The sequence below is a fragment of the Myotis nattereri genome, assembly GCF_964212035.1.
Source record: "Myotis nattereri genome assembly, chromosome: 2".
Classification (NCBI taxonomy): Eukaryota; Metazoa; Chordata; class Mammalia; order Chiroptera; family Vespertilionidae; genus Myotis; species Myotis nattereri.
This window is the reverse complement of record NC_138076.1, coordinates 186,477,523-186,494,055: the sequence shown is the minus strand read 5'-3', so window position 1 is coordinate 186,494,055 and position 16,533 is coordinate 186,477,523. Positions and strand designations below refer to the sequence as shown.

The 16,533-nt window shown below is 35.9% G+C and overlaps 1 protein-coding gene across 1 annotated transcript in view; it reads right to left on the bottom strand.

Moving 5' to 3' along the window:
* Positions 1-16,533, bottom strand: part of PLCZ1 (phospholipase C zeta 1) — a gene marked incomplete at its 3' end in the record, with an annotated part of 48,368 nt that overhangs the window by 12,664 nt on the left and 19,171 nt on the right. Inside the window, exons 3-7 of the mRNA XM_081084936.1 lie at positions 14,407-14,608; positions 11,232-11,376; positions 6,661-6,810; positions 4,534-4,776; positions 2,760-2,907 (exon numbers count right to left, since the gene is read on the bottom strand). Of these exons, the coding sequence (XP_080941062.1) occupies positions 2,760-2,907; positions 4,534-4,776; positions 6,661-6,810; positions 11,232-11,376; positions 14,407-14,608 (888 nt within the window). The remainder of the gene's footprint in view (positions 1-2,759; positions 2,908-4,533; positions 4,777-6,660; positions 6,811-11,231; positions 11,377-14,406; positions 14,609-16,533) is intronic.

The following is a 16,533-nucleotide window of genomic DNA, read 5'->3' as shown; positions in this document are numbered from 1 at the left end:
CATTTTTAGAAGTTATACACTCTCTGAGATAAAAGTGTATTTTGAAGCTACTCATGTATAAATGCATGTGTATCCCAGTATCATGATCCCTTATCCAGTCCTAAACTAGATGTTTATCTTTAGGTAAAATGTGTTCTTCTGGGCCTTAATTTTTCTCATCTACAAAACAATAAGCATGAATAATCACTAAGGACTCTTAACATAATATGCTTTTGTTATATCTGAGATTAACCATTAGAAATAAAAATATGCTGTTATTCCAAATACAATTCATTTTCATATTAGATAAATGAAAAAATCAAATTTTAAAAATAAGAAATAAAACCACATATAATCTTTTCACTAAAATAATAACCACTGATAACATCTTGGTATAAATATTTCTATTCTTTTGCCACATGTATATATTTAATTTTAATTGAATCATATTATTTATTGCCTTTTATGAACTTATTTTTATTTACTAAAATAACATGAAAATCATTCCACTTCAATAATATTCACCTACCACATTATTTTTAACTAGAGGCCAGGTGCACAAAATTTGTGCATGGAGCTTTGTGGTGTCCCCTCTGCCCAGCCTGCACCCTCTCCAATCCGGGACCCCTTGGGTGATGTCCGACTGCCAGTTTAGGCCTGGTCCCCAGCAGCCAGACATCCCTCTCACAATCCGGGACCACTGGCTCCTAACTGCTCCCTTGCCTGCCTGCCTTATCGCCCCTAACTGCCTCCCCTGCTTCCTGGTCACCCCCAACTGACCCCCCTGCCAGCCTGGTCACCACAAAATGCCCCCCTCTGTCAGCCTGGTCACCCCATGCAGCCTGCTGCTCAGACATTTTGTCACCCCTCACTGCCCCCCTGCCAGCCTGGTCACTCCTCACTGCCCCCCTCTACCAGCCTGCTCATCCCCAACTGCCCCCCTGCCATCCTGGTCACCCCGTGCAGCCTGCTGCTCAGCCGTTTGGTCAGCCCTCACTAACACCCTGTCGGCCTGGTTGCCCATGCAGCCCGTTGCCCAGTCATTTGGTTGTCCCTCACTAACACCCCTGCTAGCCTGGTTGCCCCATGCAGCCTGTTTGGTCCATCCGTTTGGTTGTTTCAGTTGCAATGGTCACTTAGGCTTTTATATATGTAGATGACTAAAAAAATATATTTATGAACATTTCTGTTTCTTATTTTTCCTTATTATAAACTTAATGTTTATTATGTTTTTAATAATGATGAACTTCCTTGCAGTAGACCTTTGCCTATATCACTAATTATTTACTATTGACTTTGGGTTCAAGAAAAAATACTCTATACTCTATCCAAAGAAATGGTGATCCTACACTTTATAACTCTACTCAGAATTACCCAGTCCCTTTCCAGTATTTGAGCAAGTGTTTAATATAATGAGAGTGAGAGAATTATTACTACTTTTGCTGTACCTAAAGGTCCTGTCCCCATAAACAACAGAGAACATTCAATTTTTTGAAAGGACAGGGAATAATAAAGTAGATCATTCAAATTCAAACTCTATTGAGGAGACTTTACAGTGAAAAATATATTTGTATCACAACCCAACACACACACAATTATAATTTATAAATAAAATAGTCTCACTGCATAAATATACTCACATTATATTACATTACATTATTTTAACTTTGGTCCATGTCTATTGAAGTGATTTTGGTCACTATATGCAATTTAAAAACAAAAACATCCAAGGTCTAAAATATTCAGGGTCTTTCTAATAGGAAGTTTAAGGAGATGAGCTAAAATATACCTCCAAACACATAGTACCCGTGGCCAGCCCAATGAGGTTAACCAACAAATATATCAAAATCCACATTTCCAAACTGCCAACAGCCTTTCTCAAGTCAGTTGCAGGTGCTGATTTTTACACAAGATGGTAGGTTGCAATTTCTTAGAAACACCTGGAGAGTCACCTGACGGTTGAGTTGGCGACCCATTCCTTTTTAAATTGAGGATATTCCCCTACCATATAAATCTGAGAAGATGGCAGGGTCTGCTTCCCATTGTGTTTCCCAGGCTTTGTGGCATCTGGGCTCTACCAAACAGAATAACCCACCTCAGATTTAGAATCAGAACACAGGTAAAAGGAGATACAGAGACAATTGTCCCTCTACAGGTGTGCTGTGGCAATGCTCACTCAGCACAGCAGCTGCTAGTCTGGCCTGGGTGCGATTTCCTCCCTCTCCTTCACCTCAGACATACAGCCTCCAGGTCTACTTAACTCTACCTCTTAGATCCTACTGAGTCCAAAGAGTTCACCCTGGCTCCACTCTCACTGAGGCCTTCATCATCTCATCCCTGTAGACAGTCTCACCCTTATGTGGCTATCAGAGGCCTCTTTCAAAAACACACCAGAAATCATGTAATTCCTGAGATTTCAATCTTCTCTTGCTCCCCTTTGATTTCAGGACAAAGTTCATGTGACTTGCAGTTTGGCTCCGCCTTTCTGTGCAGACTTGTCACTCCCTGCCCTCCCATGTAAACCACACACCACAGCCCCAGCCACCAAAGTGTCCACACTAGACAGTCTCAATCAAAAATTTCATGATTTAAAGAAGTTGATTATTGGTTGAGTTCTGTAAAATAAAACTTAATGTACTTAAGGCATACAACCTTTTTAAAATACGCTAAATATGTTGAAATTTTATGAGAATGTAATTTTTAGAAATTCCATTGACCTATCTTGACACCTTAGCAGTCAACATTTAAACATTTCATCTGTTGGAACCATAGGAATTTACCTTTTAACTTGGAAAGTTTTCGAGCTGTTGACTCCTCAATAGAATTACTTTCATAGAATTGTTGATACTCTCTTGAATAGCTAAAGCTTCTGAACTTCTCAGCTTTAGTATAAATGACAAGATCAGATAGGGCCAAAGCCACTTTTACCTTCAAGGTGTAAAAATAAAGCAGGAATTTCACATTTTTGCACTAATAATTTGAATTTTTTTCCAACAAAGAAAATATGCATTCAGATCAACAATTTGGGTCTTTTCATAAGATTATCTCCTCAAAAACTACTTGAATTGGGTCAGTGTGATTATACTCTATGACAGTACTTAACGTTAAGATGAAATAGCTCAAACCTAGAAATCCCAATTAATGTAACAAGTATTAAAAATGGCAATTACTGTTATTTTCTTTTTCCCAAAGACTTCAGTTTGCTGTCATGAATTTGCAAATTTAGGAATTTTAGTCCTGAGTAAGTCATATTTCCATGCTATAACATTTTGGAGTAACTTCTATTGTAGAGTGTACATGGTTCTTTTACAGCCCTGCATCTATATGCACTGTATTTCTATTAGCCTCTTCCCAAGTTTTGTTTAGGGAAAACATTTTGTGCTCATGCTCAATCTATGTGATTAAGAATCGATAATATGAACTGGGCCTGACTAATCAAAGCTTTTTCTTCCTGTAGCAACTCTAATTGGCTCAAGGATGTGCAAATAACTCGGTCAGAGCCAATGTACAAAAAGAATTTGTTTGAACATCTGAGAGATGGACCTTCCACTGGATTGGAACCTGAAAGTATATACAGTCTTGCACCAATATAGGGAAAGTGAGTCTAAAGTTGGAGAAACAAACAAAGTTCTGTTTACTTTGCTGGAGAAATGATACCAAATCATTCCTGAAAGTAGCATCCCTTTCCTTAAACTTTTCATTTATGTAGGGCAATTAATTAATCGCACCAAAAATTAATAACTTTTACTTAAAACAGACAAATTTGTTTCTGTCACTTGCAAGCTGATATGCCTTCTTATGTCATGTTAATTTGTATACTTATAATACTACTAGAGGCCCAGTGCATGAAATTCATACCCAGGTAGGGTCCCTAGGCCTGGCCAGCAATAAGGGCCCATCTGTGGGGCAACTGGTGGGGCAATCAGGGGCCCTGCTGGCACCCGCATTGGCCGGCCTGGTGCTGGCCACTTACTGGCCGGCCCTGCCCCCGCCCCCCATTGCCACCTGCTCACCAGGGTGACTGGCAGGGTGATCAGCCCTCCCCCCGAACCCCCAACAAGCACCCGCCTTGGCTGGCCTGGGGCCTGAGGGCTTGGGGCAGCTCCTGCATTGAGCATCTGCCCCTTGGTGGTCAGTGCAGATCATAGCAACTGGTTGTTCCACTGGTTGCTCCACCATTCGGTTGATTTGCATATTAGGCTTTTATTATATAGAATATTTTACAAACAGTGTTTTTCTTTTCTCTGACAGTCTGATCTCCTTGAAGGCAGACATTATATTGTTTGTATCTTTTGTACACTGCACAATGCCTAGCACATAAGACCACATATTTGTCACTAGAGGAAGAGATTAAAACAAACAGGAAAAGAGATAACTTTTAAAAATTATTCTCTACTCCTAATTTCTTCCCCCCCCAAAAAAAATTGAATAATAAACTAAAGTTTTTATAAGGAGAAACATATTTCCCTCCAAAAAAAATTTTAATTCTCTACCAATAAGAAAATAAGACAACTTTTCAATCACTTGTAAGATTTTCTCAAATCATGAGCTCACCTTCTTTTTCCTGAAAAACGGTAATCCAGCTGAAGTCTTTGACTCTGTTTCCTTTTCTGAACTGTCTGTTAAATTAATTGCTAGTCTTGAACTTTTGGCTTTGTCTGCTTCCTCTTCTTGATCTATATCTTCATATTCTTCATATTCCTCTACTTTACCATGCTTATCCAAACCTTTCCTTGAATGGGTTTCTAATAAAGTTCCTATTTTCTTGTTTCTAACTAATATTTTGAATTTTAATGCCTGCAGAGACAATTTGAAAGACAGATGCAATTACACATTTACAGGTAAGTTTGCATTTGTAGCAGTTATTGGAAAGTCTTTATCATATTTTCAATTAGCTCACAGTAGTAACACATGGAAGAGCTCCATCTTTTCTTTACTGCTATAGGTACCCTAATAGACACCAGTAATATTATAGTATTGACCAAAATTCACCAAAAAATAAGCCTGTTATGATTGGGACTTGTTGCAGGTTCATTTCTGACTTCAAAATTAGAGAATCAGAATCCTGAGTTGTGAGACTGGAATGTGCCTCTATAACAAATCTCCAGGCATTTTTTTTTTTTTTTGGTACATTGAAGACTGAGTGCAGTATGAGAAAATGACTTTATCTCTAATTCCTTATTTTCTCTTTGAAAAGCATTTCCTTACTTTACTATGGAAGCAAAAACTTTAATGAAAACTATATATCCCAATGCTAAAAATAGATTTATAAACAACAGGAGAAGGGATTCTATTCCTAGAAAGCTAAAATTATTATAATTTACTGAATTATATCATGACTAGTGGCCCACTGCACAAAATTTGTGCACGGTGGGAGGAGGGTGTCCCTCAGCCTGGCCTGCACCCTCTCCAATCTGGGACCGCTGTGAGACCAGGCCTAAACCAGCAGTCGGACATCCCTCTCACAATCTGGGACCGCTGGCTCCTAACCACTCACCTGCCTGCCAGCCTGCTCGCCCCCAACTGCCCCTCCCCGCCAGCCTGATCGCCCCAAACTGCCCTCCCTGGCCAGTCTCCTGGTCTAATTAGCATATTGCTCTTTTATTAGTATAGATTCTTAGACTAAATATTTCATGGTGTTTCCAGCACTTTGCACAAGTTATTTCATGTTTATTTTCTGTCACAATTGGACAAATTTAGCCTGTGGGCATTATTATGAGGTGAAAGTTTTTCCATATGTTCAGTTTATTTTGTCTGCCTCAATTCTTTCATGAATCCTGTGCTCTTGTCACTACTGTCCAAACACCTTCATCTTTAAATTTTTCACTCAATTGAATAAAATGAGTAAAAAATATAAAGGGAAATATTCAAATATTACAAAAATACTGTTCTGCACCAAAATTAAACTCTTTGTTGTTAAACAATACTATCATGCAAAAAAAAAAATCATTTATCATCCGGTAAAAATTGGGGCCAGCAGAGGAAACCAAGAAGGACGGGCCAGAGAATAATGAAGAACGCCTCAAAAACGTGGAGTTAACACAGAAAGTGCTTTAGGAAGGAAAGGAAGGAGGCATCCCCAGTGTTTAACGCTGTCAAGGGAATAAGACAGATAAAGACTGAAGTGGGGCCATTAGAATTTATCAGCAGGAAAGTATTTGATGATCAAAATGAAATATTTATTATGGTGCCGTTGGAAGAGGAAGCCTGATTAGGTAGGTTGTGAGGAGATGAGAAAGTGAAAATTTTGGTTAAGACCAAGAATAATAAAATACAGAGATAGCTGGAAATCAAACTGAAGTTTTGAGGGTAGGGTGGGGGGGTACCTTTTTTAAACCAAATACTGGCATATGCTCAACTGAATATGGAAAGGGACCCATAGAGACAGTTACATTGAGCAGATTAAAATAAGGAACCTGCCACCCAGGTGTTGAGATATTGGGCTGAGGTTCTGAGGATAAATACATAGACATTTCAATTTGTACACAATTCTTAACATACACAATATATTCACCTAAATGTTCATAGAAACATTTCTAAGCAATGCATTGCAAAGATACACCTCTACAAATAATCAAATGTAAGCATTTTCAACCATCTCTAATCCAGTTTCATAAACCAATAGCACAGTGACACAGTTTTTCTTTTGGTCTTAACCTGGGCTCTCAGATAAAATGTTACCTCTGGTGAAGGTAGTTTGTCTAGAAAATCATCAAGTATATCAGACAGCAAGGAATCTCCCAAAATAGACTGCAAAATGTCTGCTATCACTTCTTGTTGGGGAGGAGAGCAGTGATTTTCTAAAGAGAGCACCACTGGGTAGTCAGATGTCTAAAAAATTAACCATTACTACAGTTATTTCTCAGAACTCCTTAATAATTTATTACAATTAAAAGAAGCACTTACTCTATTTTAACACTTACTTCTAATGTACAGTACCTTTGCAAAATAATTATTTTTTAAACTGAAAGCACTTTTAAGTTTGACAGACAGAGAACATTAAATCTATAAGGAAAAGAAAAGTGGTTACTATTTGCACTAGAAGTATAGGAAACAACTGAAACATCCAACAACGGGTACTTATTTAAATCAATAATGGCATATCCACTTAAAGGAATAATATTCATCAGTTAAGAAGGAGGTGCAAAACAAAAAAAAAGAGGAGGAGGAGGTGCAGCTATATACACTGCTGTAGAAATGTGTCTATAGTCTCATGAAGAAAAGCAGTTGCCAGAGAATATGAGGCTACACTTTTACTTTTCAAAGCACATATATATGTGCTTACTTATATGTGTTTAAATGTGAGGGGAGGGGGGGAACTTTAACACTGATAAGTTAAGAAAAAGGTTAATTTTCTATTTTTTTCTATTTTAAATTCTAAAATCAAAACTTACTGGTTTATAATTTAAAACAATGATAAAGATATTTCTGTTTTTTAATAATATAGGAGATATATTAAAGAAGGGTGACTCTACAAAGACAGTTTCTGCCCTTTCTCACCACTGTAAATTTGAAATTTCCTACAAAATAGAGAGCATCACTCAATTTTGGATCTTATTCAAAATTATTTTGTCTCCATATATGATCATCAGGACACAAATTTACCAACCTTATAAGCAAACCAGGGAATTACAGGGTCTGCTGCATTATCCCAGACATTTAAGTAGGAGATATATTATACCTTTCTAATGGATTAGAATCTTACTTTCTTGTGGCTGCTGTAACAGACTACTACAAACTTGGTTGCTTGAAACAACAGAAATTTATTCTCTCACAATTCTGGAGGCCAAAAGTTTAAAATCAGTTTCACTGGCTAAAAAATTATTTCAAAGTATCAACAGGCTCTAGGGCAAATCTGTTCTTTGTCTCTTTCAGCTTCAGGTGTTGCCAACATTCCTTGGCTTGTGGCCATATCACTCCAATCTCTGTCCCTCCTCCCCTGTGTGCTTGAAATCTTCCTCAGTCTCCCTCATTAAGGATACATATGATGGCATATAGGGCCCAAACAGATAACCCAGGATTTAAAAAATCCTCTCATTCAAATTCTTTAGCTTTATCACATTAGTAAATACCCCTTTTTGTAAATAGAATAGCATTTAGAAGTTCCAAAAATGAGAACCTAATTTCTCCAGGGACCCATTTTCAGCCTACTACAATACTAGTATACATTCTTACGAGTATACATGACCATATACATACATATATATAGACTCCGTCTAATATTGAGAGAACATGTAAAAAAAGTTTTCCAAAAATAAAAAGTGATTTTTGAAACTAGACAAAGTGATAGCCTAGCCAGTAGATGGGGAGAGCTCTTTCTTTTTATTTTTTATTTTATTTTATTTATTTATTTATTTATTTTGGCTTCTGTGGTGATCCTTGGCTCCAACCTCTGGAAAGTCTTCTTGTCTTTTATCCTTCTTGGCCAAGTCTAAAGTAAGTATTGCGGAGTTCGCTTTTCTTGTAGCTCACTTCCTGACCCAGGGTTGTTCTAATGCTCACCTGAGTCACACACATGTTTTGTTTTGGTTTTGACAATATAATTAATTTTAAAACTTATTTTTCTTATGTATTTGCTTCTAATAAGTTACATATGCCAGTATCTATGCCCAAAATTATGTCCTCAATCAAGTTACCAAATCTACTTTATTTCATTGCTCTCTCCCCCAAATTAATGGTAGAAAATTCAACCTTCAACCTCATCATTGCCACAAAATTGAGTTATGCTGTTCAATTAAGAAAGTTCATTGAGTCTTGCTGCTCAAACCTTTTTTTTCATTTTGTCTCCTTCTCTTTGGAACCTTAGAAGCAGTAGGGATTTCCATCCATGCAAGACCTTTGAATTTTAAGATTGTCTTTATTTTCTTTTCTTTCTTTGGTTACCCATCCTGGATTAAGTGAGAGAGTTTGCTATACAAATATTTGGAAAAAGTATTTCAGGTTAAGGGTTAATATGGCCAGTTCAAAAGCTTTGAGTTGTGTCTGAAAAAGAGTAAGAAGGACAGAACAGACAAGCAAACAAGGGAGAAAGGCCAGAGGATAAGAAAGGTAACAGAAAACAGGGGGTGTAGGGTTTGGGGAGTCCCAGGATGGGTTGTAGCTTTTATTCTGAATGGGATTGAAAGTTTTGAGAAGGGGAATGACATGATCTGACTTACCAAAAACTCACTCTGGCTGATACATTGAGATGAAACTACAGGGAAGGAAGAAGAAAAGCAGAAACATTGGTTATGAAGTCATTGCAATAATCCATGTGAGAGGGGATGGTGGTTGACCGGGACAGTGACAATGAGAATGGGAAGAAGGGATTAAAGAAAGTAGAGCCAACAGGACTTGCTAAAATACTTACTGAGAGGTTGGAGAGAAGGAGGAGAGAGTTAAAGTTGACAACAATGATTTATTTTAGGCCTAAATACAGAGGAGTTACCATTCAGTGAGTGGGACTGGCAGAAAGAGGACTATCTGGAGCTCCAATCTAAATGCCTTATGTTAAATATGCCTCTTAAATATTCAAGTAGAATGTGTGTGTAGTTTTCTGTATTGGTGTGGAGTTCAAGCAGGAAGTTAGGATAAAGATATAAATTTAGAATTATTAGAAATGGTATATTTAAGAATATCAATGCCATTCATCAACGTTTTAAATTAAGAAATTTTTCATATTTTATATTTTGTGAATATTTACTTATTTTATACTACATTGGGGCCTTGACTAACGAGTGTCCCGACTAACGAGTTTTTTGAGATACCAGCTGTCTCTCGGCCGATATTTTGCATTGAGTTGACAGAGTAATTTGAATTAATGAGTTCCTTAACGAGCTCCTTAATGAGCTCCTTAATGAGCTCTGTCTCGGAAAGAATTAAACTCGTAAGTCAAGGCCCCACTGTATATTTCTAATAAATGATACAGCAATTTATTTAAATTTAAGTTGTGTTTATTTTTTATTTTTAAATACTTTTTATTTATTTTTATTGATTTCAGAGAGGAAGGGAGAGGGAGAGAGAGAGAAACATCAATGATGAGAAAGAATCATTGATTGGCTGCCTCCTACATGCTCCCTACTGGGGATCGAGCCTGCAACCCGGGCATGTGCTCCTGACTGGAATCAAACTCAGGACCCTACAGTCCACAGGCCAACGCTCTATCCACTGAGCCAAACCAGCCAGGGCAGGTTATGTTTATCTTTATAGGTAATACACTGATCTATTTAGGAGAACTTGAAGTTTATCAACTTTATGTTTAATAGATATGCATCAATTTATTAGATATACATTAAGTACTCAGTAAGATTAGATTAAATCTCTTCAATTTTACAATTGATGTTCTTAAGAAAGAAATCAAATATACTACATTAACAGAAACAATTTAAAATATGCAAAGGTGCTTAATTAGCCAAGTTTGTAAATGGGACCAAGTATTCAAAAGTGAGTGATTGTTAAAACCTACCCAGTTTATAGAATAGGATATGTAAGTTACTTTAGAAGCTCTAGAAAGAACTGGGTCTTTGAGTCTGTAGCTTTAACCATTGAATAGTAATTTTAAAATCCAAAATAACCTTCTAAACATTTTTGCTGTAGAAATAGTTGCCACTTGCCTGGCTGTTGTGCCTCAGTGGTTGAGCGTAGACCCATGCACCAGGAGGTCACCAATTTGATTCCTGGTCGGTGCATTCCTGGGTTGCAGGCTCATTCCCCAGTATGGGACATGCAGGAGGCAGCCAATCGATGTTTCTCTCTCATTGATGTTTCTCTCTCTCTCTCTCTTTCTCTTTCTCTCTCCCTTCTTCTCAGTTTAAAATCAATAAAAAGACATTTTAAAAAATAGTTGCCACTATAGTCATTTTAAAAAGTCAGCAATTGAGATAATACATTTTTGACATGTTTTATTTTTGTATCTAGAAAGTAAAATAGCTGAATATTGATAAAATATTTATTAGTATATAGAACTACTATTATATAGAAAAAAATATTTCTCAAACTTTTTTCATACATTAAGAAATATATTTACAAGGAAATAAACACACATTATTATATAATTAAACAAAAAGTTCCATGAAACATGTACCTTACTACTTGAGATTAACTTTGATAAATCTATCATTAACTATATACTGCATGAATTTCACTGCCTACTAATGGATCATAACCCATAATTTGAAATATCACTAATCCAAACCAATGCCAAGGATCATAGGATACAGAAACATGTAAATTATATTGTGTTTAAATATAATTTAATAAAGATACGCACGTACTATGAATGCATATTTGTGTATGGCTTGAATAACAGTTTTAAACAAGAGTTTGCTGGTGAGTGTATAACCATGGTACACAACAGGTTCATTTTGTGATCCATCCCAGCAATCAATTTCCAGACACCGGCATCCTTTCACAAGGGCACTAGCAAAATGTAAACAAAATAAATTGTCATTCCTGGATCATTAAAAATGTTAAAGTATTCCAAAGACTACTTGCAATTTCGCAATAAATTTGTAAATGAATCCATAACAAAGGTAAGTTGTATTGAACTGAACACACTTTTCTTCTTCTTTTCTGTGAGCATGGCCTAACATGGAGCTACTATGGGCCAACCACAGTTCCAGCGCCTCCAAGAGGGTGCGATGGGTAGGGCTATTGACTCTGACTCCTGCAATTTCTACCTGTTACTTATGCTTTAAGTTCAATACGACTTATCGAAAACATTTGATATATAGTTCACTATCAATAAATATTTATTGTCACCCTAGCTTGTTTGGCTCAGTGGATAGAGTGTTGGCCTGCAGACTTAAACATCCCAGGTTTGATTCTGGTTAAGGGCACATGCCCGGGTTGTGGGCTCATCCCCAGTGAGGGGTATGCAGGAGGCAGCCAATCAATGATTCTCTCTCATCACTGATGTTTCTATCTCTCTCTCTTTCTCCCTTCCTCTCTGAAATCAATAAAAATATATCAAATAAATAAATAAATATTTACTGTGTTTATATTAGAAAAAACTGAGAGCTATAGGTATGTAAGAAGAAAATGGAAGGCAAACAAAAGTAATCCTCTAAACACAGTCTTGGAAGACAGACAAATGAATGAAAAGAAGCTGATTTGAAACATTAGAATTGTAGATGTGATACATATGTATCAGTGAGAAGGTTTAAAAAAGGGGTCTCTGTCATACATGGAGATATTTTTCCCATAGAAAACCAAGTTAGCATTTTTTTTCCAAAACAAACTTTAATTTAGCTCACTGTGTCCAGGCCAGTGGTTCCCAGTCAAGACAATTTTGCCTCGTAGGCAACATTTGACAATGTGTGGAGACATTTTTTGTTACCATAACTGGGGATGGAAGAAAGGTTTGTGGCTGGCATCTAGTGGGTAGAGGCCAGAAATGCTGGTAAACAAAGAATTATCTGACATAAAGTGTGAAAAATTTGAGAAACATTTCCCTGAGATATAAACACCTGCAGAAGAGAGTGGTCCCAGCACAAAGTATTTGATGTAGAATCAATGATTCTTTCAACAGAAATGCAGAGTACCTAATAAACCACTCTCAAAAAAAAGACATTTTAGATCTAGTATTTCTTTGGTGATCATTTTAGTCAACTTTTCAGGGAGATGACTCCAGCAGTATTTAGGTAGGAGTGTAACTGAGAAAAGATAAAGCAATTATGACACAGAAGTTGAGGTGCTGAATTCAGGGGGAAAACAAAAGAAAAAAAAAAGGAACTTATGTCCCCTTAGGAATAACATAGATAAAAGATGGAAGTGACCTGAGGAGGTAGGGCCTTAAAGGGGAAGAGAATTAATAGATTTTATTTATATTGGAGGCTTCACTAAAGCAATATAAAGCTAAATGGTTCATAAACTATTTAGCAAATTATTGAGGTTTTGGGGTGGTTTGTTTTTTAAGACCATTTTGTCTTACTTTTTAAGTGCACACTGCTTTATTCAGGCATATACAGATTCACTGTAATGTAAAATCTCAGAGTGTCTTAGTCCACTTGTCCCAGTGTTGGAGGGATGTCCTGAGAACCCTCTTCTAAGGAAATCTTGTTTGACCCACTGGTAGTTCCATGGGCAAATAGGTGGCCACCTAATTTTAAGTACAAGTTCTAAAATGGGCTATATGTGCAGAAATCAAACTGAATCTATTTCTCAGCTTGTGTATTTCTTTATTTATTTGGATTTTAAATTGTAGAATAATCAATATCTGTAAAGTTTGGTAATTGCCATGAAAGAATGTTTGCTTTGCTCTCCTCTCAGTTGATTGTCAAAGTATATTGTCTTGCCCTTTTTATCAACACAGATATCAGTTGCTTGGGATGCTAGCAGAGCATAATCTTGAACTCTCTACAGTATTGGGAAAACAAAAGACAAAAAAACTACCAAAAATTCAGTTGTGGAAGAAAGCTTTTCATTAATGACAACCTACCTAATATTGATTCTTGCTATATACTTCTCTAGAAAGTTCTGATTTCATCCTTGGATCCAAACAACCTTTACCAAACTACATATATTGACTCCATGATATGGTTCCCAGCAAAAGTGATTTGAGTTACTCAGAGGAATGTACAAGAAAGTATGTAAGAGAAAATCTCCTTCAGTGGTGAAGCCATTTTCTACTATTTCACATTGACCCCTTTTTGGGGAATGAATAATGAAAATTACTGTCTCTGTATAGAAATGCTCCACTTAAATAAGTTTGAGGGACTTTATAAGGATTAAAATATTTAATGCTATTAGGACAGTTTATATTAGTTTTTCTCTTTTAACGATGAGGCAATTAGACACAAGGATTTTATGTTTGTCACATAATTAACAAATGAGAAAAAGTGAGGAAAGATCAGTACCAGAAACTTAAACATTAATAGATAAGCATTACGTTATACCACCTCTCATGAGTAGAGAAATTTTAAAAGAATTGTCTTCTAAAATGATATCTTCCACAAGTGGGTAGAGAAATAGAGGAGGAAATACAATTAAATTTAAATATTCAGTTGGGTGGAACATATTCTTGTAATTCAAAAGTAACTGTATTTCTAAATCAACCTGTTTAAAATTTATATATTTTAATTAAAATAAAGTATGAATAGAAATTTCTATAATGAGTGTATGGCTATGAGTTGGGCTATTCTTATAGAATTCTAAGTGGATACACTTCTGAGTTTGTAAAGTTATGTATTTGCTTAGATTTTAAATTGGAAAAACCATTTAACTGGGAAAAGGAGGTCAGCACACAGAATTAGGAGGAAAGTGAAAGATTACATAGTCACTGAAAGGCTGGATCTCCAAGATATGTGCAAATCAAAATGTCTCTTCCCTATGTGATTGCCTAATATGCACAGCCTGCTTTTACTGGGAATTCCTACCAATGGAAGCTGACACCAGTGGGAACTTCCAGGGGTTTTAAAAGGTAATAAATTTAAAGATCTAAATAAATACCTTTCATATCCCCAAATGTCACTTGGCCCCAATAATTGGTCAGATATCAAGTATGTATTATGTGAACTTGAGATAAAGTAATCACTTAATGGATGGTGCATATCTTGATAAACATTATTAAATTCTTTACTAAATAGTAGGCATTCAGATGAGCACAGGAATCTTGAAAAGCCTTCAAATGACATCTGGCTTGCTCGCTTAACTATATAAAAAAAAAAAAAAGAAGTAAAAAGGTGTAGTAATATCATTAGCAGTATAAACATTATATCTCACTTTAAAATGTATTCAGTAATAGAGCATATTTCTAAAATATTCATTTAGAATTAACATTAATACTATTTTTAATTTGTCTTTGGAAACAAATTTTTCTAAGCAATTCCTTTAATTCTTCTGTATCAACATTTAAGTAGAGAATGTATTATTCAATTATCTCTGGTTTTTCTTAATGTATTAAAAATATACACAATTACAAATGTCATAGGTCAATAAATTTTCACAAGCTAAACATCTAGCTAACAAGCACCCAGGTCACAGATCAGAACATCAAAGCACCCCAAAAGCTTGCCTCCTGCTAACATTCAATCTCTCCCCCGACCCACCCAAGGGTATTCAATGGTCTGGCTTCTAACAGCATATCTTTGTTGTCTCTTGGTTTTGTGCTTTCTATGATCTCATACAGTTTGTATTTTTGTGACTGGTTTATTTTACTCAAATTGTTTCTAAGATTTATTCTTTCAGTTAGACATTGTTTGTTCCCATACTGTATAGTATTCCATTGAGCGATTACACCACAATTTATTTATCAATTCTATTTTTGATGAGCATTTAGATAATTTCCAGTTTGGGGCCATTGCAAAGAGTGCTGTTATAAACAATCAGTACCTGTCTTTTGATACAAATGCTTAGAATTGAATTGTTGGGTCATTTGTACATTACCATCTTCAGTAAGTTATCTCTAAACTTTTATACACAGTATGGTCTATACCAAAATTATCTACTTAAGCAGAACACTTGCTCTGGAATCAGACAGCTTGGGTTCAACCTATTCACTTGTTATGTAATGAGAATGTTATTTAACTTCTTCTTATGTTTGGAATGATGGTAATGAGAGTACTTATCCTATATATGAGCTCTAGGTTGGTTGCTGTTGTTTTTGTTGTTAATAATTCAGTTCATCTCAAAATAAGAGCTGGTGTGAATATTTGCTTTAGACTAGAGAGTGATCCTTAGCAAAGAATTTTATTGCCAGGAATTTATACTATAGAAATAGAGTCAAACAAAGATCAGTCTGCAAGAATGCTCACACTAGCATTATTTGTAAATGCTTAATAAGAGGAGGAAACAAATTAAAGCTCAAGATATAATACAATACTAAGCAGCCTTTAAAAAATAATGTATCAGAAAAAAATATATAGTGACAAAAGTAAATGTTTATCATATCATAACAGTGAAAAACCTAGCATTCAAAAATACTATTACCATTTTAGTATAAAAAATAAAAGCTAGAAAAAAATGCATAGAGGACACTGTAGGCATGCAAGCTTTCTGTGTCAAAGCCATGCAAATTTATGGGAACTTGTGGGGCAAATGCATCATATATTGTAATAGTAATGATTGCATAAATTGATTCTTTTTCCCAGTGCAATTAGCAGTAATCGGCTTATAGCCCTTTTGAACTAATAAATAATTAAATAAAGTTCTTTGGTAATGGAATAGAAAACAAACTCATTTTGTTCCCTTTAAATCTACAAGATTGTGATGAGAACCTCGTGGCTTTTAATAACCTCATTTGGCACATGTCATATACCAATATGGAATGAGTTGAGAATCTTGGCATCATTTGGGGCTCTAAAATCATATTTAAAATTGGCCTTAATATGCCTCTAAAGTGATCAATAAGCATGTAGATGAAATGTAAAGACTTGGCTGTGTCTGAAACCAAGTGAAGCAGAGGACATTCCGAAAGATGAAATGGACAAACAGAACAGTGCAATATTATAGCTAAAATGCAAACACAATTCCAAGATGTCACTGCCACCATCTCATTACTGTGTTGTATCTTTTACCACCTGCAGGTAGCAGTGCCAAAATATTTCTTTTTGAATATTCACTAAATCAGCTCTACTG